The following is a 27802-nucleotide window of genomic DNA, read 5'->3' on the forward strand; positions in this document are numbered from 1 at the left end:
CGGGCCTCCAGGCCTCTGGCTACCAAACCTCCGGGCTCTGTACCAGCTGCGTTCGCTTCCGACACCATGTCGGTGCGGACGCTACCGCTGCTCTTCTTGAACCTGGGTGGGGAGATGCTTTACATCCTGGATCAGCGGCTGCGAGCCCAGAACATCCCGGGAGACAAGGCCCGAAAAGGTGAGAGGGACCAGGCCCGCACAGCCAGCCCCCGCCCCCGCTCTCGCAGCTAGAGCTCCCCAGCCAGGCCCCTTTACAGACTGACCAACACCCCTGCACCCTGCTCTCTCGTAGCCATGGACCTCTTTCACAACCCACAGCTCCATCCAGGCAGAGCTCTCATGAGCAAAGTCCCCAAAAGATAGTTTCACCGCGGAGGGATTTAATACCCCCGTTGGATATTATTAGGGAACCTGACCCCCCCCCGCCATTTACTCATCCCCTTAAATTGGAGATGATTTCCCAATCTCTCTTGACAACCGGTCCCTCCCAAATGTGGGAGTCCCAGTGGCCCACCACCTGGCGACACACTCTGCTAGTCCGAGCATCTTCTTTCCCCCCAGGGAAGCTTCTGAGCCTCCATTCCTCTGTGTGGTATCCTCCTTCATAAACTGGAGGCCAGTCTTGCTAAGTTCAGAAGCTATTTCTCGAAAGGTGAGGTTCTGAAGTAACATAGATAAATAAGAAAATAGAAGACAAGTTGTAAATCTTTTCCCTTCACAATTGTTTGGAGAGAATGCAATTGTGGAAGTAATGATATGAGAGCTTCTAAAGTGCAAAATGTGCCTCCCGTGCACAGCACATCTAACCCCAGAGGAATGTCCACCCAGAACTCTCTGCCACCCCTTTTCTCTCCCTTTTTCCCCCTCTTCCCAACCAACAACTGTTTTCACCAAGTTTCCTGGATTAACTATGAAGGAGATATTATATTTCAAGGTAGAGGAAGAAAAGTTGGTACAAAGGTAACTGACATAGCCGCTGGTTAAAACATTTATTCTATCCAACAGTTTCTGTATGCTCTATTGATGTTAAACATACAAATTCAGATGTTAAGCATATATATTCAGATATTCACTACTGTATCTGTGCAACTGAGTCCAAGTCCATGCATAAAGAGATAAAAGAACTCCCTATAGCATACCTCCTCCATTCATTCTGTACGCTGCTGCCAGTGAGCTTTCTAAACTGCAAATCCGTCCACACTTCCTGCTACTTGAAACCCTTTGTCAGCTTTCCACTGCTCTCTGGATGGAAGCCAAGTCCTTGGCAGGACATTTCAGGGCCCTTCCTGATCTGACCTCTGTCCACCTCTGCAGTCCCACCTTTCACCACTGCCTGCCTCCTACTGTGTATCTTAATACCAAACTGCTTGTAGGTCTCCATTTAAAGCATGTTCATTCGTGTTTGCATGCTAGTAATTCCCATTCTACCCCACACCTCCCATTTCCATGCTAGTTATCCCCTTGCATCCTGCATTATTCAGCTTAAGAACCATCTCCCTCTCATCTCTGCATGGAAAAGGGCCTGTGCATACTCCCATAGCACCCCAGTGTGTCCCTCTCTACCTTCTCGCTGGCCACATTATACTGAAATGGTCTGTATATGCGTCTGTCTCCCCCATGTGATTGTCTTATTCATCTTTGTATTCCAGCACCTAGCATAATGCCTGCAACAGAATAAATCAGTGCTTGGTAAATGTTTGTTGAACTGCTGTTTTGTATGACATTGCCATTTCTTCCTCAAAAGGGTTCTGTTTTCCTTGGCGCTATGTTATGTGATTTCATCTGGGCTATTGGCACTAGTGAGCTGACAGGTAGTTCTTGGACTGGTAGTCTACATCTTGGAAGGCAGTGTAAATTAGCAATTAAGAGCATGCTCTCTGGAGTCATACAGATATGGGTCCCAATTCCAATTTTGCCATTTAACTAGTTGTGCGACCTTGGAGTGTAACCTCTATAAGCCTGTTTCTTTCTCCATAAAAGGGGAATAATAATATGCACTTTACAATGAATTTGTAACGATCGAATGAGGTCATGTATTTAACACGTTTAACCCAATGAGTAGCAGGTGCAGTCTTTCAGGAGGCAGTCTGGGCAAGACCCTGTGAATACTAGGGGACTGGCTTCCTTTGTGTTCAGGAGCTGCAGTCCTTCTGGGTTTGCTAGATACAGCTTCAGGGAGTTTCAGCCACCTTTCATAATTCACCTTCACTCATTCCTTCCACTCATTCCTTCCACAGTTGGGTTGAGTGTCAGATGCCATGTGAGATGCTGGGTGGAGCCTGATGCAGCCCTTCTGCACATTCACTGGAGGTAGGGCTTTTGATCAGTCTGTCCAGTAACTGATTCTAAACCTGGGGGATATGTCTTCCTAATACAACAACAACAAACATTTTTTTTAATTTATTTATTTTATTTTTTTGACTGCATTGGGGCTTCGTTGCTGCACGCGGGCTTTCTCTAGTTGCGGCGAGCGGGGACTACTCTTCATTGCAGTGCGCGGGCTTCTAATTGCGGTGGCTTCTCGTTGCGGAGCACGGGCTCTAGGTGCATGGGCTCAGTAGTTGTGGCACACGGGCTCTAGAGCACAGGCTCAGTAGTTGTGGCACACAGGCTTAGTTGCTCCGCGGCATGTGGGATCTTCCCGGACCAGGGCTCGAACCGGTGTCCCCTGCATTGGCAGGCGGATTCTTAACCACTGCGCCACCAGGGAAGCCCCAAAAAACATTTATTAAGCACTTACCATGTACCATAGACGTCTCTGAACACCTTAATCCCCACAACTATCTTATCATATAGGTAATAGTCCTGTCCCCATTTTACAGATGGAGAAAGTAGGCTAATTTGCCCAAGGTTACATAGCTGGTAAGAGGAAGAGTAAAGGATTTAAACCCAGGTCATCGGACTCCAGAGCTCATACTCTTCACCCGTATCCTTAACTGCTGCCCTGTACTTCCATACCCGAGGGGACTGTGTCAGAATCTTTGAGGGGGGAGTGGGGTAGGGAGGGGACTGGAAGATTGGGAGGAGACAGAGAGGTTTGAAAAAAAAATACAGTATAACCACTGATTTTGTAAAAGAAATGACAGAAAGTAGTTAGTTGATGAGGACCTGCAGAAGACAGAGCGAGAAAGCAGGGCAGAGAGTGCGAGATTCAAAACATCGAGAAACACTCATCTCTTCCACCACTTAGAGTTGGCGTAGCTGCAGGAGCAGGGGCCTCTGTGACAAATGCCCCTGCACAGAGGCCTATAAAACACCAGACACGGTAAACTAGTCCTCATTGAAGCTTTGAATGGAAATCGTATTTCTTCTAGATGTTTTCACTGCCTTATACAACTAATTGGTCTCCTGGAGGCCATCCTGCTCCCACAAGGCCAGTGCAGATCTTGCAGTTCTTCCCCACAGTGCAGCCTCTAGTTTAGAATTCAACAGAAAGGAAGTGCTCTCTCTGTGGGGCAACTTTTGAGTGTTGCATATTGAATGCGGTCCCATGTTTAAGCAATCGCGAGAATAATAAAAGCTGCCTTCGCCTCACTGCCACCCTCTTAAAGATACTCATCAGTAAGAGTACGTTTTGTCTACGTTACGTTTTGTCTACGTTCCTCAGCTGACAAGGGGAAACTGAGGCATGGGGCCATGAAGTGATTTTCCCAAGATGCGCAGATCACAGTGTAGTACTGAGCAACCGAATGCCGTGAGGTTCTGTTTTTATTTTTCTAGTTCCAGTTTAACAGGCAGCTCTGGATATCCTTGGGCCTACCTCCCACTCCAAATATAAGTAAAGTGGAATTGTCACAAACAAGTCATCTGGAGAAATAATAGAAAAACAGGGCATCCTTTACCTTCCCCGGATCCTCAGGAGGAAGTGGGCCAGGAGCACACAGCACGACAGAGACCTCTGCTGGAGCTGATTGTCACTGACTGCGGGAGTGCCTGGTAGCCCTGGGCATGTGTTAGCCAGCTCTGTTTTGTCAGCAGCAGGTAATCACTGTCCCTTAGGGTAGGTGAGCCCCTGGCAGCCTCTCTGTTCCCAAACACACCTTCAAGAGGGTTGCAGCCCTATCTCTCTGAATTCCCACGAGCCTATCAGGCAAGACCGCCTGTAAAATAAATGCCACGAAATGATAGAAGATGCGGACATTATGCCAAAGAAGCCAGCATCTGCTTTAAGAAGGCCAGACTCTTGGTGCTGCTTCCCCAGTGTCTTCTCTCCTAAACCCTGTGACTCTTGTGGGAGAAAGATGATGAATTTTCCCAGCGGAGTCTGACATTGCAGTGGGAACCCTTTGCAGTTAGTTAGGACATGGCACTGGCTGTGCTTTCAGGCCAGTCTCTTCGAAGCTGTTGGTATTGTGTACTGAAGGCACATATATGCTTTGCTTATAACCTCAGAAATCACCTCTCAAACAATCTAGTGCAAATGTTTCCAAACCACACCAAAATACAAAATGTTTTTGAAATGTGGATGTGTGTGGAGCTCTGCTTATCTGTGGGTGGTTTCTCTAGATTGTAATCTCTCCCAAAAAATTAAGGAAAAAAAAATCACCATCCTTTATGGGTGGTGTCCAAAGTTCTGCAGTAGAGAAAGCAGAATTAGGAGAGAAGCCAGCTAAGTGCCTGATGTGTCTGTTTCATCCCCACAACAACCCTACAAGGTAGGTGCAGTTATCACCCCCCTTTCACAGATGAAGAAACTAAGGTTAAACAAGCTGTTTGAAGTTATCTAGCTAGTAAGTGGTAGAGCCAGGTCTCAACCCATAAAGGGTCTTGATTCTCACAGGTTTCTCTAGCCAAGCACATTTTTCCTTATTTGGTCTCTTCTTGGCATCTCCCTGACTACCTTTGTCCTCAGGAGCTTTCTGTACATCGTTATTTCCCTCTTTTTACATGGAAGTCATGCCTCTCTCTATAAAAAGTAAATCAGAAACAAATAGACTTTTTTCCCTATTAATTCACATTTCAAGTTTTTTTAATTTGAGCGGTTTTGTCTGTACTCTAGAAAGCAAAATCTTACAGTAATAAGAAAATCTGGTTGTGAAGAAAGAAAATCCTTTCTCTCCCTGTTCTTGGGGTCATTCTTCCTTGTGGAAGTTAGTGTTTTTAAAAGTCTTGTGTTGAATGATGTGTATTTTCAGAGTGTTAGAGGGGATGACTTCTTGAGCCTTTCAAGATAAACCCCAGGGTAGCTAGTCCTCCTGAGCTTCCTCTCCTCCTAAGCCACCCTCTGTAAGATAACAGCCCCCCTAGGGCTCTTTTGGAACTTGTTGTTTAACCATCATCCTTTTAAGAGTTTCAAATGGAAGGCAGAGCATTTGCATTAAACGTTAATGCAAACATGAAAACTACAGTTTCATAAGCCAGGTAATTGGAATTGGTATTTTTAAAGCCTCATTGAAAATAACGTTCTTGCTTCATGAACTGGTGTTTTCTTTTTATATGCTTCATGTAGATGAATGGACAGAGGTGGACAGAAAACGAGGTATGCTATTTCGGGGCTGCATGTATTCAGTCTGCATCCACAGGTTCACCCAGTCCTTCATCAGCGGGGCTTAAAGTGGGACCACTCTAAATATTTCCAAATAAAAGAATAGGTGTGAGTTTCTCTTTAGCTGAGACATCGGTTATACATTTGAATCTTTTACTTAACTAAATACAGAGTGGAAGATGAAAACCAAGGAAACATTGGCCAAAGGACCATATTGCACCTGAGGTATTTGTCCCTTTTCATCAGTTCCAAGCTTTGCAAGGATAGCTGGAGCAGTAGCTGTATTTCTGGATAGGCTGTCCTATTTAGTCATCCTTAAAACAATTCTGTGATAGCATCGTGTAGCCTAAGAGCTGTTCTGCTTAGCACACGGAGATATCTGTTGAACAACCGAGAAAAATGGAAGCCTATGGCTGCATGGCCACCGGGATTGCGTGCAGAAGGCATGACACGCATGCACTATGGCCTTATCATGCCAAATCTTCAGTTTCCTCTTCACCTACAACTAGCAGCAAACCTGAAAAAGCTGTCTATTCCTCAGAATAAAACGTTAGCCTTTCTCACCTTTAACTGTCACGAATATCTTCCATCATTTGACATTTGGGTATAGTTTATGCACGTCATAGCCAACGTCCTCGATATTTTAAGTGCTCGCCCCACACCAAGTATGCTGAGGAGATACTGTATATAATATTTAAGAGCACAAGCATTAAAATCAAACAACCCCATTCTAATTTCAAGTCCACCGTCTGCTGTGTCATTGTGGACTTTAATCTTTCTAAGGCTCAGTTTTCCCCCTTGACAGAATTGGATAATAATTCAGAGCTGTCCTGGGGTTTAAATGAGATAATGCATGGAAAGTTCTAAGCCCAGTACTTGGAACATAATAAGGCTTCAAAACATGGTAATCATCCAGAAGTAGTAGCTTCTCTGTTTTACCCTTGGTTCCAAGTTGTATGTTCCCATAAACAATAAAATTTGCAGCAGAGGTAGCTGATAAAAACTCAGTTGCTTTCATCAAGAGAATTATTTCATCAGGCCAGGCTCGAAGAAAAGCCCAATCGAAGTGGTTGAAACTCTTTTATGATATTTCACAACCATCTTTCACCACTTCTCTTGAGCAATTTTTGGCCCACCTCTTGATGCACGGCAGAACTTCAGGTGAGAAGCATGGATTTTGAAGACTCTTCATGTAAGTAATTGAATCACTGGAATTTATCTTAAGTTAAGCATCCAAAAATAATAAGCAGAGCCTGACGTCATAATCTGACCCTGGTATTAGAAGCCTGTTATGTGAAGAACTCAGTTGTTGACCCTTCCAGTGCACCTGTGGAAAACCACCCCACTCCCTGGCTTTAGTCTCCTGATGAAATCTGGCTGCTAGCACATTCCTGCCTCATGAAAGTATGTAGAGCTCGTGAGAGTGCCAGAAACCAACACCGGCACCAACTGACAGATCGGGTTAAAACTATTTCTCAGGTTTAACTTGAATACGGTGCGGGCTGCTACTCTTGGGCAAGGACAAAGTTTACTTCCCCTTTGTGCCCTGCTGTTCATCTCCGTGTCTGGTACTCAGCAGGCCTACGTCAACCAAGTGCCAGGTGAAGCACACTGTGAGATATAAGCATGTTAATTTGTGCCCCCAAAGAATTAAGTGAAAGGTGGGCACTCTGAGTGCCAGGGCCCAACAGTAAAACTGCCATTTCCTCTTGGAGACATTTGTGTTCAGTGCTCTGCCCACAGGGACAGGGCCTGTTGTGCTTTCTTTCCAGCAGGAGAACTTTCTGGAAGTTCTCTTGCAAGGAGCCATGGTGATACATAGCTTGTTCACTCACCCCGGGGGAAAGGCTTCATTTTGCTTTTTACTTTGCCAGAGTGGCTAACAATCACCTTGGGATTGTCTTTCCTCTAGAGCTGATTTATTTGAGTCTAAGCTAATTTCCTAGGTTCTGCTAAAGGCTCAAAGACCCTAGGGACATATTTCAGCCCCTAGGGGAATGGGAGCTCTTTGTAAGTGTGAACATAATCAGAGCTGGTGTGATTCTTTAACTTGAATTCTTCCTCTTTGGCACTCCTCCCTGGCCTACATACACCTATGGAAAATTCTTCAGATTCTCTCTTCTGAGGCTTTATACGTGTCTTTCCATTTGTAGCTATTTCCTTGCAAATTCTACATGTTATATAGGCTGTGGTAAGAAAAATGTCAGAAAGCCCAATTTATTGCAGGTCCTTGCTTGGTTAGGTCAAAGGCAAAAGGCTGTGCTTGAGGCAAACCCAGAAGAGTTCATCTGTCTCTAGGGAGACAATGGGGAAATGTTAGTGCACACGGAGGGTAAGCTGCCCCGGGTTGGAACTGTCCAGTGTGAGGGATGCCCTGTGTTGGTAATGGATGTGATTCTTCCTCACTAATGGGATGGAGTATAGAGTAAAATCCAAAGGTCAAGTGTGAGTTCAACACTTCTGGAAGGAGTCAGAGTCGGTTCGTTCTTTTGTGTCTTGGGTGGGGAGTGGGGAGGGAGATGTTTCCCTTCCCCCTCTCCCCTCTCTCTGTAGCCCTTCCATTTAAGATTTAAGTACGACTAGCCCTCATCTCCCCGCTTCTCCCCAAAACTGCCCTTTGAGATACTTTAAAATGCTGGCCTGAGCCCTCAGTGTACGTCTATCAGTTACTTACAGGTTGAGAGGGTGCCCGAAATCATGACCTTGCCTTCACTCTCTAAGATACAAGGCCACAGCCAGTCACCTGGTGTGTCCTCTGTGTGGCAAGAGAAAGAGGCGTCTGTATCTTTCAGCAATAATCACCCATGTTTGATAATTGATTTTGTATAATTATGTTAAGTAACAAGTTTTCTTTCAAATTTTAATTACTATGAATGTATAGTCTCAGCATCCATATACCCTCACCTTTAGGCAGGAATATATCTGGCTTAATTAAGAATAATCTGTGTTCAACCATACCCATTCTTATTTCTTGCACCAAAGGGTTTTCCTAGCCCTCAACTAATGTTATTTGAGTAGCACAAAATATCTAAATGAATGAGTGAATGAAAAACTAGAATTGTAGAAAATTTGGTGTGCACATGCCTTAGGACCTTTTATTCTCACCGTATGGACATTTTCCATCTGAACAAGAGTATGAGACATATCACTACAGTATAATATCAATATTATAAATCATATATAGAAATTAAGGCATCCTAAAATGTTTATCTGAAGTACACATCTTATAGAAACATTAGAAAAGTTTTAATCTCTAACCAGTGGGTAGACTTGTCTATTTTTGTAAACTGTTTTGCAAAACAAAAAAGAGTCAATTACCATTAGAGGTCCCATTTTTATAAAATTTAATTTTAAGTAAAAATGTTATAAACTTGCTAAACAAACAAAACAGCATGATGCTGTTTATCATTTTAAGGTAGAGCTCTCATCGAAAAGAATCTTTTTTAAAGATTCTAATAGGAATCTATTTTAAAGAAAGAAGAAACTTATCCCCTATCACCAAGTGAGATAATGTATGTAAAAGTGGTTTGTAACCGTTGAAGCACAGCGTATTTGTACATTGTCACATGTATGTTTGCCCTGAGATGGTCTCATAAAGCACTCCTGACCCTGCTTTCTACTGGGACACCTGTGTGGTTTCTCCCCAGGGAGCAGATCTCACCAAACACATCCACATCCCCACCCTACATAGGCCCGGCTCCCCCATTCCATTCATACACAGGGAGCATTTCCTGAATAAAGCTTCCGCCAGTACCTTGTTCAGCTGCATCTTCTCTTGTCTCTACAGTTCTGAATGACATCATCTCAACCATGTTCAATCGAAAGTTTATGGAGGAATTGTTCAAACCCCAAGAGCTCTACTCCAAAAAGGCCCTGAGGACAGTCTACGACCGCCTGGCTCACGCCTCCATCATGAGACTAAACCAGGCCAGCATGGATAAGGTGAGCAGACAGCTGCCTCTGTCCCCTGGGCTGCATTTCTTGTGGACGATCACAGACTGGAATCAAATGAGATGACGTATGCAGTGGTGCCCGGCAAAAGACAGGCACATGTAAACATGGGTTGTTCTTGAGTTTCAAGTGGGGAAGGACCTCAGAAGTCATCTGCACCGACCCCTGTGTTGTTTATTCCATTGTGTCACCCAAAGAGTGTGCTGATTTGCATGTCCATGTTTAGGAACACCTTAACCCAATACAAGCACCCAACCCTAAAAGCTTTAATTCTGCTTCTTCCTTAACAAAGCTCAGCTCTGCAAACCAGGCATTTTTTTTTAAAGCAAATTCAAAACTGCTCAGTCTTTATGGGGTTGGTCAGAAAGTTCGTTGGGGTTTTTCCCAAAGATGTTACGGAAGATGTAAAGATGTAAGATGTTACGGAAAAACCCAAACGAACTTTTTGGCCAACCCAATATTTATAATATATACATATCTGTTTCTTTGCGAAACCAATTTTTGGGTACTCTGATTTTAAAAGGAATAGTTCCAAATAAATAATGGCAGAGAATAGATAAATCTCCTGTTCATAAGAATTCCAAACACTTATATAGATACTCTGCCCTCAGGAATAGAGAGCATAACTCCCCACTGCTTGAATGTGGCTGCACTTGGTGACTTCTTCCAAAGAAGACAGTATGGAAAGGAGGGGGAAAACAGCTAACTTCTCAGTGGAAAAACATGGCAAATATCACCTCAACCAGGTGATAACATCAACAGTGATAAGCCATGTGGTGGTACCCTGATATGATGTGATGAGGATAACACTTTGACTCTGTGATCTTCCTCCCAAAAACCCACAACCCCAGGCTGATCATGAAAAAAACATCAGACAAATACCATTCGGGGGTCATGTTACAAAATACCTGACCAGTCGTCAAAGCTGTCAAGGCCACCAAAAACAAGGAAAGCCAGAGAAACTGTCACAGCCAAAAGGAGCCTAAGGAGACATGATGACTAAATATAATGTGTGATCCTGGAACAGAAATAAGACACTAGGGTAAACTAATAAAATCTGAATAATACATGGACTTCAGTTAGTTTTTAAAATAATGATAATAGTAATTCCTTTTCAAGTCCCTTCATTATGTGAATTTTTATAAATCATGAGGACTGACAGTGGGTGCTAGGTGTGCAAAAATCAGCACTGTCTCATTGCTGGTACCTGGAAACCTCAGAGAGACAGACTGCCTTTAACTATGCCCTCTTACCTTCTGCCACTTACCTTTAGAAAGTTACTTGCTTTCCCTGAGCCTCCGTTTTCTCATCTATAAAATGGGGATAATAATAGCTACTTCATCAGTTAGTGGGAAGATTAAGTGAGAAACGTAGATAGTAATGACACAAGAAGGCCTGGCACATAGATGTTCGATAAATGTTCGGTATCTTCTCTTCTCTGCTTGTTCCTCTCCCTCTGCCTTTAAGAAAGTTTAGGTTTCCACTGAGAAAGGACACAGAACTTGGAATAAAAAACCCTGGGTTCAAGTCTTCTTTCTACCAGTAGCTCTGAGACACAATTGACTGAATAACTCATCTGAACTTTCATTTCTTCATCCTATACCTGTTTTTATCCTTTATTCCTAGCACAGTGCCCTGTACACAACAGGTACTTAATGTTTTTTGGTTTTTATAAATTTATTTATTTGTTTATTTATGGGTGCGCTGGGTCTTCGTTGCTGCGTGCGGGCTTTCTCTAGATGCTGTGTGTGGCCTTTCTCTAGATGCGACGAGCAGGGTCTCCTCTTCATTGCGGTGTGCAGGCTTCTCGCTGCGGTGGCTTCTCTTGTTGCAGAGCACGGGCTGTAGGCGCACAGGCTTCAGTAGTTGTGGCTCACGGGCTTAGTTGGTCCGCGGCATGTGGGATCTTCCTGGACCAGGGATCGAACCCATGTCCCCTGCATTGGCAGGTGGATTCTTTTTTTTTTTTTTTAACATCTTTATTGGGGTATAATTGCTTTACAATGGTGTGTTAGTTTCTGCTTTATAACAAAGTGAATCAGTCATACATAAACATATGTTCCCATATGTCTTCCCTGTTGCGTCACCCTCCCAGCAGGTGGATTCTTAACCAGTGCGCCGCCAGGGACGTCCCAGGTACTTAATGTTTGATGATGATGATGGAGAGTCTTAAATCTACATCTCCAGTATCAGACACACCTGCGTGTGTGCGCACGCGCGCGTGTGCGCACGCGCGCACACACACACACACACACACACACGCACACACCAGGCTGCTCCTGCCGTATGCCACCTTCTAAGCGAGATGTTCATCTGCATGTTGGAGAAAGGGGATCGTGTAGAGGGTTCTAGCACGTGCTTCAGGATCTGACCGTCTTTAGTTTCAAATCTCACCCTTCTACTAAGTACCAGCTATGTGAAATTAGCAAGCTTCTTCATTTTTAAACTTGGGATAATACGTACCTCATAGAGTTCTTGTGAAATTAAAGGGGATCAGTTGAGGCCATGCATATCCACGTGCTCGCACAGCACCCAGGTGGCTGTAGTTTAATTCCCAAGCCCACCTCAGATGTGTCCATACCTTCTCTCCCAAACTCCCCTGCCTCCGTCGTAGCATCATGTATCTCCCAGGCACTAAGTTGGAAATGCTGTGGTCCTTTTGGACAGCCCTCAGATCGTCTCCCGAATCCAGTCAGGTGAGCACCATGTACTGACAGCTTTCCTCCTGAGGGTCACAGGCTCTTCTTTTCCCTTCCTTATCCATCCCCACCATCTTTATTCCAGGCCTTCCATCTGGGTCACTCCAACAAAATTTTTTTCATTCATACAATCAGTAGATGTTATTGCCACCCTCTTAGGAGCCAGGCACCAGCTAATCCTCCCCACTCCAGTCTCTCCCTTCTCTCGCATCTCATCATGGCCAGAGTCACCAATCTCACTTAATTACTACTTTTATCACATCAGCACAGAGCATTTCAGTAGCCCCCTAATTCCTACCACATCTAGTCTAAATTATCTTGTCCATCTTTCTAAAACCTCTAACATTCCAACCTTGCCGTACCCACCTTTATTTCCCACCACCCCGAACACAAACCATCCCCTCCAGTCAGGCTGCTCTACGCTTTCTCCCAGGAAAATAGCATGGCTGTGGCTGCCTCCAGACCCTCACGCATGCTGTTCCCCTCCACTAGAATGCCCTTCCCCTCCCTCAGCCAGCTGGAACCTTGCCTTGAGTCTGTAGCAGGCCCAGTTCTTCCACAAAGCCTATCGTGACCACTTTGGTCCTCACCAGTGTCTCACCTCTGATCTTCATGGGTGGTCATACCATACTTGGGGCTTGTTGATCTCTTACTAAGTTTCATTTTTCATCTCATACAGTCGTGGAACTTCATTCTTGCCACTTTCACATGTGTTTTCTCATTTACTCCTCTCAGCTGTTCTGTTGGGAAATTAGGGAGTATTTTTTTTAATATTTATTTATTTATTTGACTGTATCGGGTCTTAGTTGCGGCATGTAGGATCTTCGTTGCAGCACACGGGCTTCTCTCTAGTTGTGGCTCTAGAGTGCACGAACTCAGCTGTTGCGGTGCGCGGGCTCCAGAGCGTGCGGGCTCAGTAGTTGCAGTGTCTGGGCTCTCTGGTTGTGGCGTGCAGGCTCCAGAGCACACGGGCTCGGTAGTTGCAGCACATGGGCTCTCTAGTTATGACGCACAGGCTCCAGAGCGCACGGGCTCAGTAGTTGTGGCACACAGGCTCAGTAGTTGTGGCGCATGGGCTCTCTAGTTGTGGCACATGGGCTCTAGAGTGCACGGACTCAGTAGATCTGGCGTGCAGGCTTAGTTGCCCCGTGGCATGTGGGATCTTAGTTCCCCAACCAGGAATCAAACCCGTGTCCCCTGCATTGGACTCCAGGGGAGTCCCAGGAATATTTTTTACGCATGAGAAAACTCAGGCTTAGAGAGGCGAAGAGACTTGTCCAGGGCCATCCAACAAGTCAGTAGCAAGGAGGGCTTAAATTTGGGTTTTCATTCTCCACGTCCAGCACCTTGTCCAGGGCCCCCCCGCTGCCCATACTGTTTCACGTGTGGTCCATCAACAATACATGTAAGCTGGCCAGAAATCCTGGTTTGCCCAGGAATATCCTGGTTTACTCCTGTTGTCCCAGCTTAATTATTACTATCACCCCTTTTTACTCTCAACAGTGTCTTGGTTTGAGTGATGACTAGATATGGTCACTGAGCTGCATGATAAGCCCAGAATTGGTTTCCGGTAAGTGCCGCCTGAATCATCGTTTGAGGTTCTGATGTCTGCCTTTATGGTCCTATTTCTTTTATTCATGTATGGGTTGGCAGCTCTATGACCTGATGACAATGGCTTTCAAATATCAAGTATTGCTGTGTCCTCGTCCCAAGGATGTGTTGCTGGTCACTTTCAATCATTTAGATGCCATCAAGGGATTCATCCGAGACTCCCCAACCATCCTGCATCAAGTGGATGAGACTTTCCAGCAGCTGACTGAAGTAAGCGTATCGTCAGTTTATCACCTCTCAGCCCCAATACTCGTTCTCATTCCTCTGTTAAGGACAGGCAGATTCTATGACAAAGAGAACAGGGTGAGGAATGACAAAACCTGCCCCTCCCAGAAAACTCTCAAAATCTACAGGTATCCGTTTTGGAAACACAAGAGACATTATTATCTTATACCCTCTCACTGTTGCCTTCATAATTGGGGAAGCAATGATACAGAGCATAGCTGTTCTCGCCTAACTTTTCTGAAGGGGAGTTGGTGGTGGATGTTCTATAGAATCTTGGGGAACGGGGGAGGTAAAGTGCACGCTGCTCGGTGTGCCACCGTGGGGCTTGTCACTCAGGCGAGGGTGCAGTGCTGGCCCTCCTGCCCCGCCTGCCCAGCAGCTGAGTCCTCTCCTTGCTCTCTGGCTCCCATCCCTGGGCACCCACCCACCCCCGCCTGTCCGCACTTTCCATCTCACTTCTGAAAGTGGAATGCCTCTATCTGCTTTGCCTCCGCAGATATACGGGGGTCTCTCTGCGGGGGAGTTCCAGCTGATCCGGCAGACGCTCCTTATCTTCTTCCAGGACCTGCACATCAGGGTGAGTGAGTCGGTGGCCTGGGAGCACCCTGCCGCTGCTGTCCTGGGGAGACAGGGTGCAAGTCTTCAGGGCAGATAAGGCTGGGATTCTGCCCAGTTAGCAACATCCTCGGTGTTTGGCTCCATGCTCATAGCAAATCTCAGCAGTTTTTCAATGGACCAAGGAAGACAGTGATGCCACCATTCCCTCCCAGTTACCTTATGTGTTTCTTTAAAATGTGGCTTCTTCCCTTGCTTTCCCAGGCCACCAGCCTGATCTCAATTCCAAAACCTTTCCTCAAGCCTTTATCATCTTGACTTCTCCAGTGTCTGAGCTGTCAGGAGGCTGCCCTCCTGCTGCATGAAACTGTCGCCTTTCATGGAGTTTCCTGGCACCATACCGTCCTGGCCTTCCCTTACCTCTCCCATCTCTCTGTCTTTCACTCTTTCCTCCCCCTCCTCCTGTCTCCAAACCTTCCCCCTTCTGCCTCTACCCACCCCCTGCTCGTGAGGAATCGCTTTCCTCCCCACTTCGGCTGCCGACTGACCCTTCCACCTATGACTCCTACATCTAACCTCTACCCAACCCTTGCCCTAGCCCTGCCGTCCAGACCCACATCTCCACCCGCTTACTGAGACACTCCCCCATGCCCACAACCTGATGTCTGTAGCTAAACTAGTCTCCACAATTCAAGTCCTGCCCAACTTCCGGTTTCTTTTCAGGGCGCCACCATTCCCTCACTCGCTCGGCTCAGAACCAGAGCATCACACCTTTGATTTCCCTTCTCTGATCTTCTAATTGCTTCTATGGCCCATCGAGTCTGGCTTTTCACTCTCCACGCCCTCCTTTCCATTCCTGTCGCCACCAGCCCAGCTCAGGCCTTCATACTTCTTGTTGGCTCTCGCCTCCCAGTTGACCCTGCCTCCTCCAGACAGTTCTACACCCTAACTTTGAAAAACACATTTCTGAGCTTCTGAATTTGGGGCCTGTCTCTCTGGCACAGGACTTTGTTCCTTCCCAGAATTTAACACGCTGGTATGGGAGGGTGGGTGATACAGCAAAATGAGCCCAGGCTCGGGAGTCAGGCACTCCTGTGCTTGAATCCCACCTACAGCGCAGCTCCATGACCTTGGGCAAATTACTTCCCTGGCGCCTTAGTTTTGTCATCTGAAAAATGGAAATGATAGTACCTAATTTAGGGTTTTTCAGGAGGATTAAGTGAACCATCACATGTAATATATATGTATTTGCTTGTATATATATGTATACACTATAGAATGCTTCTGGAAAGATGTACAGGAAACTGGTCACAGTGGTTGGCTCCTGGGAGTGGGGAACTGCATGGAGAACAGGGATACAAGAGAGACTGACTTTCCCTCGTGTACCCTTTGAACCTTTTTTCTTTTTTTTTTTTTTTTGGCCGTGCCACACGGCTTGTGGGATCTTAGTTCCCCGGCCAGGGATCGAACCTGTGCCCCCTGCATTGGAAGCACAGAGTTCTAACCACTGGACCGCCAGGGAATTCCCACCCTTTGAACCTTTTAAATTTTGTGTATGTGCATGTGTAACATATTCACAAAATAAAATTCAAAAAAAGAAGAAATAGAATATGCTTAGAACCTGATTGTTATTTCCCTCCTGTGGACAGGGAAAGACAAATAGATTTCAACGCTGAGGCCAATTTTATTTTTAACCCCCATGAATAATTTCATTTGCTATGGATGGAGCAATAACAACATCAATATAAATTAAGATCTGTAATCGTCACCAATTAAAATTAAAAATATGAAAGTACAAATAAGATTAAGTTTCACATTGCTTTAAATATTAAAAACTCTGCATCATATGTTGTCAAGACTGCATATTTGGACATTAGTTTATGGACTGTAGTAATATAAGCAGCCTATTGATTTCTCAGTTCTGGCAAGATAAAATTCGTTATGATAAAAAGACTTTCCTAATAATAAGTCTCTAAAAAATCATTAAAATATATTAAACCACAAAATACATTAAGCTTTAATTGCTAAATGGGCAGGCAATGAAACATCAGAATGTTCATCAAGAGAAATCGGAATCACATATCCTGACGTTACTCAGCCACTGGTCTGTAACATCCGGCTGCTTTTCCAAATCTGGTCTTTAATGGTATTTCTGCTCAGCTGCAAGTTATGATTGCCTATACAGATTCTCTCTGTGCTCAAAACAACCTTCATGGCTTTTAGATTTTGTTAGCAAAACTAACTAAATCAAGAAAACACAGCTCCGAAAACTCCCTTGCTCATTGTTTAACCAAAGCAAATGCAAGACTCCTCACCCTCATGTCCAAAGCTTTCTGTGATATCACAAAACAACGTGAAGTGGCCTGACCTGTGCCCCAGGCCCCAGAGGCTGCACGAAGACCGATTCCATTTGGAGTCGTGAGCAATTATGTACAACCATCTCCAGTCCCAACCCCCTTCAGCTCTCCAGAGCCCCTCCAGAGTTGCCTCCTAAAAGGTGGGCCCTCAGGTCACCCACCCCGTTCCGAATGCTCCTTCCCACACGTGCGTCTTCTATCGTGGACTTTCTTCCTGCACTCCCCCTCTTCCAGTTGTTGGAAAACATAACTCCATCTTCGCCTCTTCATAGCATGGTCCTTACACCTCCACTCCATTATCCACTCCACTTGGAAACAGTTCATCCCTGGAAAACTAGTCCGTCTAACAAATACACCAGGCAGTTTTCAGTCCTGAGATACAGAAGTGAACGAGGCAGAGGCCCTGCCCTGAGGAGGTTCCGTGCTAGTAGGTAGAGACAAGGGGGACACGTAAATCGTGTTATGGCTCTGATAACTCTTAGGAAGGTGGCCATATACAGTAAAGTTATAGAAGGCAACTGGGACAGGATGTTGCCTTAGACCAGCACTGTCCAACAGAGCTTCCTGTCGGTGATGGAAATGTTCTGTATCTGTGCTATCCAATATGAGAGCCACTAGCCACATGTGGTTGTTGAGTACTTGAAATATAGCTAGTTCGACAGAGAAACTGAATTACTGATTTAATTTAAATTTAAATAGTCATGCTTAACTGGTAGCTACCATTACTGGACGGTACATCCGTAGACGATAGAGGCAAGGACAGCCTTTCTGAGGACAGATATTTCAGTTGAGAGTGTAATAACAAAAATCTCAGGGGAGAGCATCTAACCTGAAGGGACAGCTGGTTCAAACGCCATTAGGTAGGAAAAAGCAAGATATGCTCCTTGGACAGAGCGAAAGCCAATGAGGATGGAGCATATCTAGGCAGGGGTGATATTTAAAATAAAGTTAACCACCTGTGCAGCATGGGCACTAACTAATCAGAAGAGATGCCAGTCATGAATAAACTGGTACCTACCTACCAGTTGACTTAGCTTTAGACCCTAGTAAAGGAGTTTATTATAAGAGTAAAACAGAGGTCTGGAGCATCTCAAGGTGAGTGGTAACATGACTTGTGTCTGGAAGATGAATTAAATGGGACAAGGGTACAGGTAGGACAGCGGTTACAAAATCTAGGTAAAAATGAAAGCACTGGGATTAGGTGCCAGCAGTGGAGACACATATGGAATATACCTTCGGGGCGGGGCCAGTAAGGTTTACTAAGAGATTAGATGTGGGGAATGAGGGGAGGAAGAAGAAAGAGAAACTCCTAAGTGGCTGGTGCCGTTTTCTGAGTGGGGGAAGGGCTGAAGGGAAGTGTATTTGAGTAGAAAAAATAATCAATTCTATTTAAATTGGATTTGCTCTCCCAGTAGCAGAGTCAAGTAGGTAGTTGAATACCTAATCCTGGAGCTCAGAGGAGAGCGCCAAGCTGGAGACATAAATGTGGGAATCCTCAGCGTACAGCAGAGAGACGGTGTGCGAAGTCTTCTGGCCACCTGAAGGAGGCCGGTCATTCTCCCTCATCCACAGGCAGGATGTGAGAAGCAGAGTCAGTCATTCTGCCAGCTTCTCCCCCTCACCTTCTGATCATTATTTTCCTGCCCTCACAAACTTAGGCCTCCTCTTGTAAGGCCAGTCCAGCAACCATTACACCATCCAAAGCCCTGTACTCATCCCTCACTGCTGAAACCGACTGCCAAGCCACTCACCCACATTCACCAAGCATTTACATCCCTGGCTCACTTCCTCTTGGCCACCTGACTCCTACCATCGTCCTGTGGAATGTGGGTGCTCATGGAGATGTCTCATCCAGCACTCCAGCCCCACAGCTCCGTGACCTTCATTCCCTCTTTCCATAGGAAACGTGGGTCCTGGCTTCAGGACCTCATCAGAGAAGGGCAAGTGCACTAAGTACCTTGGGTATGTTTGGTTCTGACCCAGAAGAGTGTGAAGAGAGAGGACACAACGTGGGCCATGGCCACCTCTACCCAAGAGCATCAGGGAGTCTTCATAGAGGATCCAATAGCTTTTAAAAGAAATAGGTTTGGGGGCCCTGGCAGTCCAATGGTTAGGACTCCATGCTTCCACTGCAGTGGGCTCGGATTTGATCCCTGGTCGGGGAACTAAGATCCCACAAGCCATGTGGTGTGGCCACAAAAAGAAAGAACGAAAGAAAAGAAATAGGTTTTCACCAGGACCATGGGAAAACAGGAGGAGGGGTTAAGAGGACACCATCTCAGTAAAGGCACAGGCATGTAACCACCTGGTGTAATTGGCGCGGGGGGCCGGCTGCAAGCAATCGAGTATGGCGAGAACACAGGGTTCAGGGAGGAGCGTGGCTGCGGAGAGGAACAAGGGTCAACTGGACATTATCTGCCAGGCAGCAGAGAGCCAGCGAAGCAGGAGAGGGACACGGTCAGATAGGAGTTTAGAAGAGTCTCTCTAACACCAAAGTGGAGGATGGATGAAACACAGAGGAGAGCGGAGGCAGGGAGACCAGTGTGGAGGCCAGGCTGGAGGTGATGAAGGTCTGCACTAGGGAGCAGGGTAGAGAGGAGGGGCCAGACACAGAAGTGATCACCAGGTGGGCAGGGCTTGGCGACTGAAGGGCCATGGGAAGGTGGTGGGCAGGGAACTCAGACTGCTGACTTGGTGACCTGATGGTGTCATTCACTGGGATCAGGTTAGGGAAGACAGCTTGAGCCCTGTTCTGAGCAGGGTGAATTGGAGGTGCATCCCATGGAACCCATAGGTGGACACGTTTAACAGGCAATGGGGTAGATGGGTCAGATGCCCGGGGGGGAAGACGGAGTGGAAGCTCCAGATCTGGGAGCCATCAGCGCAGAGGTGAATGCTGGCACGTGGGTGTAGATGAGATCACCTCGGAATAAAAAGGGTGGAGCGAGAGGAACAGGGCACGGGAGAGTCACCCCTACAGCTGAGGGCCAGCAGAGGGGCTGGGCAAGCAGGCAGACCCCAAAGTCCCATCCAGCCAAGGACAGATTCTCAGGTCAACACACAGTTGACTTAAATTTGTACATTTCAGATCTATGATATAGTCAACCCTGTTAGAATTAGCTAACAGAGAGTCCAGTACCTACATATGGTCTCACTTCTCTCTCAAAATTTTCCTTCTCCATGCTTATATTCATATCCCTGGGTCACAGAATCTCAAGGTTAAGAATTCCTTAAAGCCAAACCTTCCAACCAACCCAGTGTACACATTTTCCCCAAAACATGCCTTGTGCCTGCCCATCTCTGCTTCTGAAGTGTCTTCACACCCACCTTCCTCCTCCAGGCCCAGCTCCAAACCCGCAGTTGCACCTACCCACCCCCTCTGCCTGCGGTCATTCTCCTCAGTGGGTTCATCTGCATATTCCATTCAGCGTATCGTGTTTTATAGTGTCGTCGTTTTTCCATTCTATGCTGTGTCCTGTGCCCAATTAGACTGTGATACTGAGAATATTAGTTAGCTCTTACTGAGCACTTACTATGTGTCAGGCTCTGTGATGAGTGCTTTTTGTTCATCATCTGACATAGTGGTCAACTAACCCATTGAATAGGTTCTGTTATTATCCCCAGTTTACCAAAGAGAAAGGTGGTGTAACTTACCAAAAAACCCCGAGCCAAGGAGAGGCCCAGCTGAGCTGTGAGCCTGGGCAGTCTAACGTCGGCAGGCCCGACCGCCAGCATACAAATCCTTACCACTTGGCGCTTTCACTGCCTTGCATGCAACAGATGTTTATTCTTGATGATATTACTAATGTAATCTTGCAGAATTTTAGAGTTTCAAGGGACCTTCAAATGTATCTCACTTTACAGATGAGGAAGCTAAGCTCCAATAAAACTGATTTATTTATTTAGTTAGTTAGTTTTTGGCGGTGCTGCACAGCTTGCGGGATCTTAGTTCCCCGACCAGGGATTGAACCCAGGCCACAGCAGTGAAAGCACCAAGTCCTAACCACTGGACAGCCAGGGAAGTCCCCAATAAAATTGATTAACTGCTACAATCTTGGTGGGATTTAACCTGCCCAAGACCTGAATACAGAGCGCACAAAGCAAGGGGTAGAAGTAAGCATCACGTGGGGTTTTCAGGCACAGAGGAGACCTTCAGACTAATGCCAGCTGGATCCACCGGTCCAGCACATAGCTGAGAGCTTGGCGTCAGAAACGCCAGGGCTTGAATCCTCAGCCCTGCCCCTCATGAGCTGGCTGGCCTAGAGGAAGTGTCTTAACCTCTGAGCCACCAATTCCTCATCTGTAAAACGGAGATAATGAGGTTCTTATAGCTCAAGCCTCACAGCTGTATGGAAAGTTTGCAAGGAACCAAGGAATGGGTGTGGAATTTGGAGTCAACCTTGGTTTTGAATCCTGGTCCTGTCTCTTTTTGTTCTCTTTGGGCGAGTCATTTCACTCTGTGAACCTCAGCCTCCTCATTAAGGCAGGGGGGTAGCACTACTCACCTGGAAGATTTGATGTGTGGTGCCAAAGAAGTTCTGTGTAAAAACACTACACCTCTGCAGGTGTTAGTTACGGTGAGTTTTTCTCTCTCAGGTAGCATTCTTAAGCCATTACACACTTTCCATCCTCAGAATACATATGTCTATGGAAATATACCAAGAAAAATGACAATAAGTTTTTTTTTTCCAGGTGTCCATATTTCTAAAGGACAAAGTTCAGAATTCCAACGGTCGCTTTGTGTTGCCAGTGTCTGGGCCTCTTCCCTGGGGAACCAAAGTTCCCGGACTCATCAGGTAAATTCTCAACAGTAATTGTCAGACCAATGTTTGGGGTGCTGGGAAACCAGTATGTGGGCCACCACGTAGAATGTAGCCCTGCTGGGGCCCCTCCTTTTCTTCAGTTGAGCACAGCAGTGAGGAGGTGAGGTTGAATCCCAGCTTGTCACCTCGCAGACACTTGAAACAAACCACCCAGTTCTCCAGGATTTATTTCTTCATCTATTGAACGTTTACTGTGAGGATGAATAAGATAATACTGTAATGCTCCAAAGTGCTACACAGCACCCGGCACATAACATGTACTCAATAAATATTATTATTATTAGTATATTACTATCATTATATCAACCAGCATCTTTTTCTTGAAGCAGTGCGTGAATTCCCTTTGGTCCCATAGTACCAAGATTAAAGAAGCCTCTGGGACTCTCCAAGCTTGGAGAACACGTCATCACGTCCTATTTTGTATTGTAGGACGTTCAACAACAAAGGCGAAGAAGTGAGGAAGGTAGAATTCAAGCACGGCGGGAGCTATGTCGCTGCCCCCAAAGAAGGGTCTTTTGAACTCTACGGAGACCGAGTCCTGAAACTGGGAACTAATATGTAAGCAAATTCCTCCTTCCCCAAATGAATTCAAGTCCAACGGAGGTCCCTTCACTTAAAAAACCAGCTTGACTTCTGCTGTGAAAAATCCCTGCTGACAATTGGAGGAATTTCCCCTTAGATATACAGCATGCAGAGCCCCGATGTTTCCAAAGGGCACCTCAGATTTCCCAACGTAAGGTAACTTAACAAGTTGAAAAGATAAATAATGTTAAATAGCCACGCAAGAGAGCTAGCCAAAACCTTTGTTGCAGTGGCGATCCAAAAGGGCCTGGCCTTCACGTACCGATCATGTTTTTTTCAGCGATACACATTATTTTGCCAGAGAAAAAATTTCCACACAGCTTCCCAGATATTTTGTTTGGGGAAGAAGCAAAATTTGAGTGGTTGACACCCACTTGGTTGTATTCTGTATTCCCAGCACCTTTCTGGACACTTTTTAATGCCTCAAAATAAAAACTATGCACTATATTTACGAGTTAGAAGGAAGTCAGGGTAAAAGGGCTGGACAATGTTTTTGTGGTTTTCTGTTGCCACCAGGTACAGTGTGAACCGGCCCGTGGAAACCCATATGTCTGGAGCATCAGAGAACTTAGCTGCACAGACACAGGTAAGCTTCTGCCTCCCTTGTTTACCTTCATAGCTTATTTCTAGATACAAGAGTCTGGATGGGGAGAGAGAGGGATCTCTAGATTTCAGAGCTGGCCAACATTTCCCTCATTGTTTGCAATCTTCTCCATTCCGCCTTACCAGTACACAGGTTTTTTGTTTTTAAATTGTATTTGTTTATTTATTTATTTATGGCTGCGTTGGGTCTTCATTGCTGTGCACGGGCTTTCTCTAGTTGCAGCGAGCGGGGGCTACTCTTCATTGAGGCGCATGGGCTTCTCATTGCGGTGGCTTCTCTTGTTGTGGAGCACGGGCTCTAGGCACATGGACTTCAGTAGCTGCGGCACGTGGGCTCAGTAGTTGTGGCTCACGGGCTCTAGAGCGCAGGCTCAGTAGTTGTGGCGCACGGGCTTAGTTGCTCCGCAGCATGTGGGATCTTCCTGGACCAGGGCTCAAACCCGTGTCCCCTGCATTGGCAGGCGGATTCTTAACCACTGTACCACCAGGGAAGTCCCCATCACACAGGTTTTTAATTACAGTTTCTCATGGAGACTTCCAGTGATCTGACTAATTAGGTAATTTTAAACTTGGCTCCCACCATAATTAAGCAGGAACCACACACCAGGACATGTGAAATAGCATTGTACCGGTGTCACGAGGTCTGTGGTTGCTGAGTTTAGCACTTGTGTGTATTCTGATCCTTAAAACATCCCTTTTCAATGCTTTCCTGTGTAATGATGTGGAAGCTAAGTTGAAAATGGGGTTTTTGCTTCTCTGAATTCTGTTGTACAAATTTTCACTGAACTAGCTACCAGCTAGCTATAGGACAAATCATGGAATATTCAGTCATTCTGTAAACATTTACTGAACTACGTCTATGGGCTGGGTTCCCAGGACACAGAGCTGGCTTAGATGTGGTCCCATCCTGAAGGGGCTTATAAAGACGGTGATGGAACAAATAACTACAACACGGCGGAAGACGAAAGACGCTCGCTGAGCATTCTGAGTAAAGAGCTGTGTCAGAACACATGTCCTGTGGAGGGGGGGCGGGGAGCGGGGGACAGGGAACAAGAAGGCTTTTCAGCGGAGGAGACATTCAAGCGAGGCTGTAGAGTGAAGAAGATACTAAATAGCCCAGAGGGAGAAACAGGCATACAAACCCAGGTGACAGCATGAGCAAAGGTACCCAGAGGCACAGTGCTGGGGGAAGCGGGGAGGCAGCGTCTCTCCCACATGGCTAGATCATAACGTGATAGCAGCAGTGGTCAGAGATTCGCCTGGGCAGGGACATGGGGCCTGATTCAAGAGGCAAAGCAGCGAAAGGCTGGGTTAGAGAGAGCCGGTTAGGAGGAGGGGGGAAGGCTGCAGTGGGACCAGGCAGTGTGAGTGGAAGCCACAGGACGGAAGGGATTCGGTGGGGGGACGGGGGGAGGGACTGTGCACGGGCACCACCTGAGCGCAGTGTGGTCACTCCCGTGGAATGAGTGCCCTTGGACCTGGAGCCTCCTACTTGTAAAGGCTGGGGGAACTAGATTGCCTGAAGGAGAAGCAACGTTCTTCTTCAAGGAGGAAGGTAATTTGAGGAGAATGGGGGTCCCTGGGGCCTTCCCCTCATCTTGAGAATCTCTGGTTTGTGCCTTGTTAGAGTGCCTCTGCCTCTGACAGAGGTTATTTCTCTCTTGGTTAAGCCTGTTTTCTATGTTTCATTTGGACCCAGTCCTTCCCAGAAGTAATTTAAACTGTTATCGTTTTGCCTTGTTATATAATACCACCCCAGGGCTCTGGGGTCTCAGCAGAAAATGTGATCTCCTTCATGTGGCTAAAAATCATGAAATTGTTCCTGCAGGAAAGCATTGCTCCAAACCCTCTTGCTAAAGAAGAGCTGAATCTCTTGGCCAGGCTGATAGGAGGCATGGAGATTAAGAAACCCAGTGGCCCTGAGCCAGGATTCCGGTTGAATCTCTTCACCACTGACGAAGAGGAAGAGTATGTTTTCAGCCTGTTTCTTTAAAGACCTATATAAAAATCCTAAGTGTGATAAGAACCGAAAAATGACGGTTATAAACCAATGACACTTATAAACACAGATGTAAAGACCACAAATGAAATCCCAGCAAACTCAATAACCTAGTTAAAGAAGAATCCACCAGTATTAAATAGCCTGAACTTTGTGGATTCATTCAAAAAACAGTTCTAATGTTTCATTTAGCAAAGTACAACTCAATGAGAGAATTGGAAGTCAAGATAATCACGTTAACAAAAGACTGGTAAACCGGAAGGAGGTCGGAGCATGATATCTTTGGGATCAGTCTCCCCCAGAACCAATAGTGGTGGCAATTCACTGAGACTGACACAGCGCTTTACAGTTTACAGAGCACCTCTGCCTTCGTGATCTCATGTGATGCTCCTCACAACCAAATATTTGGGATGGGGGTTGCCTTCTATTTCCCTCTCCCCTGAAGTGGCAGGTGCTGTGGTACGTGTGGGGACCCGCAGATGGAGCGGAAGACCTGGGACCTGTCCTCAGGCACCCCCAGTGTCGTAGGAGCACGAACACGTGCACAAGTCACTCGAGCGCCATGTCATAAACACTCCAGTGGGGGACACAGCGACTGACTTTGCGCCCGCGGATTGAAGGAGTTGGCAACCGAGCTGGGTCTTGGAGTTTGCCAAGCAGAGGAAGGGGAAAAACGTTCTTGGCAGTAGTACGTGCAAAGGCACAGAGACATAAAAGGACTTCTTGGAGTGTAGGGTGCACTGGTTGGGGACAGGGTAGAAAGTGGAATGGAAAGGGCAGAAGCTGAGGCAGAAAAAATAGGTTGCCAAATTATCAAGGGCCAGTTTGCCACATTAGCAGGGAGAAAACCCTAACCTTTGACCCATTTCTCTACCATCTTGTGCAGACAGGCAGCGCTAACCAGGCCAGAAGAGTTATTCTATGAAGTTATCAACATCCAAGCTACTCAGGTGTGTGCAGGAGATTACACAAGTCAAATCTTATTCCCCTCCTCATCTTATAATAACATTGAACTTCAAAGGCCCTCCCTTCTCCTCTCTAATCCGCACGTAATGTAGTCCCTATTCTGACAAACAGGTGAGGAACTGAAATGCGTCACAGTGGTGGGAAAATTAACTACCAACTGCACAAAGAGGCCATGGTGCCCACACATCCTCCTCATTCCCTTCCACCTCTCATTTCTCTCACAGGACCAGCAGACGAACGAAGAGCTGGCTCGGATCATGGGGGAGTTTGAGATCTTGGACCAGCCAAGGCAGAGCGCCAGCAAGGGCGATGACCTGCTTGCCATGATGGATGAGTTATAGCTGTGCTGACCAGGCACGACCCTCCCCCTGCGGAGAGGCTGCTTGATGAGGACCCTGGGGGATGTCCCCAGGGAGCCAAATGATGCTGCTAGTTTTCTACTAAGTGAAGCCCTTCCTTACCTCTTGTTCCTGTTTATGTCCTAACGAACTGTGCGGGTCTCCCTCAGGGAGCACAGTCTCTGGAAGGCACACACACATTCATATTTTCAGCAAAATATATTCTGGCTTTTAAACTGGACCTTTCCCATGTTCTTGCTAGTTTTATGGCAATCAAAGCATCCGGAGCCACAGGGTCACGCCTGAGAGTCAGGAAGAGGGCGCTCCTGTTACCGTTTTCATTACAGCTTTGCCCGGGGGACCTACCGCTCACAGATGCCCGTGAATCATCACAAAACTTCGGAGCTTTCCCGGATGTATTCTGCCTTGTGAGTTTGACGTAAGTGGAAAAGGCAGTTGCCTCAAGCAGTCGGGGCCCAGTTTATACAGCCCTCCTCTCCCTGGCACACTGCGAACTGTCACCTCAGAGGCAGAGGAAGCAAGGCCGTGACGGGGAAGCCTCAGGCAGGCCCCGCGCAGAGCGTGTGGGTGTCTGTGGTTCTCCGCACGTCTCTCTATCCATATGTAGTGTGGACTTATCCCATATGGAAATGTGTACCAAGGAAACAGTTGGCTTTTTAAGAATGATACGTCCTCCTTACCCCCAGAGTCTTCCTCTGCCACTTAGTGTTCTTGCCTTCTAAAGACACCCAGCATGATGTGTCATGACATGTGTCTCCTCTGCTTCGCCATTAGCGGCCAAGCAGAGCCTTCAGTTTGATGTACGGGAGGTGCACACGGTGTACCACTTTCCCATCCGTGCACCAGGTGAGTGACTTAATTGGGCTCCATGAGAACTGTCTCAGGCCAGGGCTGCCCCGATTGCTTCAGGAAGGAGGGTCAGCCCTCCACCTCATATTCATCCTGAATTGAGTAACTAACTGGCGGGCTCGGGATCAGCCAATATCCAGAGGCCAAGGTACATTCAGTCCCGTGGAAGCAAATATCCAGGACGGCAGACGGTAGGAGAGAAACTGAGCTGAGCTGCTCGTTGCCTGAGACTGAGCCACAGCCACCAGGACCACTCGGGACCCTGGCACCTCAGCAAGAGTTGAGGCGAACATATTTCTGGAATGCAAGGGTGCCTGTCCTTTAGCTTACCCAAGGCATAGGGTTTGAATACAGAAGGGTAAATCGCCCAATAAAGTTGCTTCCCACCCATGAAAGTGACTCTTTCTTACCCACCAAAGCCCCCAAAAGGTCCGCTGAGGAGGAGAAGCACACCGTGCTGTGTGAGCTGCTTCTTACAGGCTTACCAAGTGCCTTCAAACTGTTTTAGTCTCTTTTAAGCAATCTGGCCACCGGTTGGGGTGGCCTGACTGGATGACAAGTGAAGGGGAAGGCTCTGTCTTAGGTCTGGCTGCCACCGCACTGCCACAAACCTGAACTTCACTGTCTGCTCCGAGCTTGTCCTGGGGCCTTGGAGGTGGGCCACGGGCTGCTGAGAAGCAGCCTCCTGCCTCCACCTATCCCAGAGCCGTGCTGATGATTTCAAACCTATCTGTTCTC

The 27802-nt window shown here is 46.6% G+C and overlaps 1 protein-coding gene across 4 annotated transcripts; it reads left to right on the forward strand.

Annotated features, from left to right (window-relative positions):
- On the forward strand, nucleotides 1-27459 carry OSCP1 (organic solute carrier partner 1). 4 transcript variants are annotated; one of them, XM_060142693.1, is made up of 11 exons: nucleotides 64-178; nucleotides 2238-2310; nucleotides 9273-9427; nucleotides 13789-13956; nucleotides 14468-14548; nucleotides 21576-21679; nucleotides 22136-22264; nucleotides 22805-22874; nucleotides 24720-24859; nucleotides 25777-25840; nucleotides 26081-27459. In XM_060142693.1, the coding sequence occupies exons 2-11, from the start codon at nucleotides 2283-2285 to the stop codon at nucleotides 26195-26197; spliced, it is 1056 nt and encodes a 351-aa protein (XP_059998676.1). In that variant the 5' UTR covers nucleotides 64-178; nucleotides 2238-2282; the 3' UTR covers nucleotides 26198-27459. The 4 variants fall into 4 exon arrangements, with proteins under 4 accessions (XP_059998674.1, XP_059998675.1, XP_059998677.1 ...); XM_060142691.1 differs by lacking the exon at nucleotides 2238-2310 and having other exon boundaries at nucleotides 1-178; XM_060142692.1 differs by lacking the exons at nucleotides 2238-2310; nucleotides 25777-25840 and having other exon boundaries at nucleotides 1-178.
- Nucleotides 27460-27802: the final 343 nt, after the last annotated feature.

This window comes from Lagenorhynchus albirostris, chromosome 2 (genome assembly GCF_949774975.1).
Source record: "Lagenorhynchus albirostris chromosome 2, mLagAlb1.1, whole genome shotgun sequence".
Lineage (NCBI taxonomy): Eukaryota > Metazoa > Chordata > Mammalia > Artiodactyla > Delphinidae > Lagenorhynchus > Lagenorhynchus albirostris.

Coding starts and splice junctions, on each gene's coding strand:
- OSCP1 (XM_060142691.1), top strand. CDS start 67: ATGTCGGTGCGGACGCTACCGCTGCTCTTCTTGAACCTGGGTGGGGAG. Junction 179..9,272: donor GGGAGACAAGGCCCGAAAAG/GTGAGAGGGACC, acceptor TTGTCTCTACAG/TTCTGAATGACATCATCTCA. Junction 14,549..21,575: donor TCCAGGACCTGCACATCAGG/GTGAGTGAGTCG, acceptor TTTTTTTTCCAG/GTGTCCATATTTCTAAAGGA.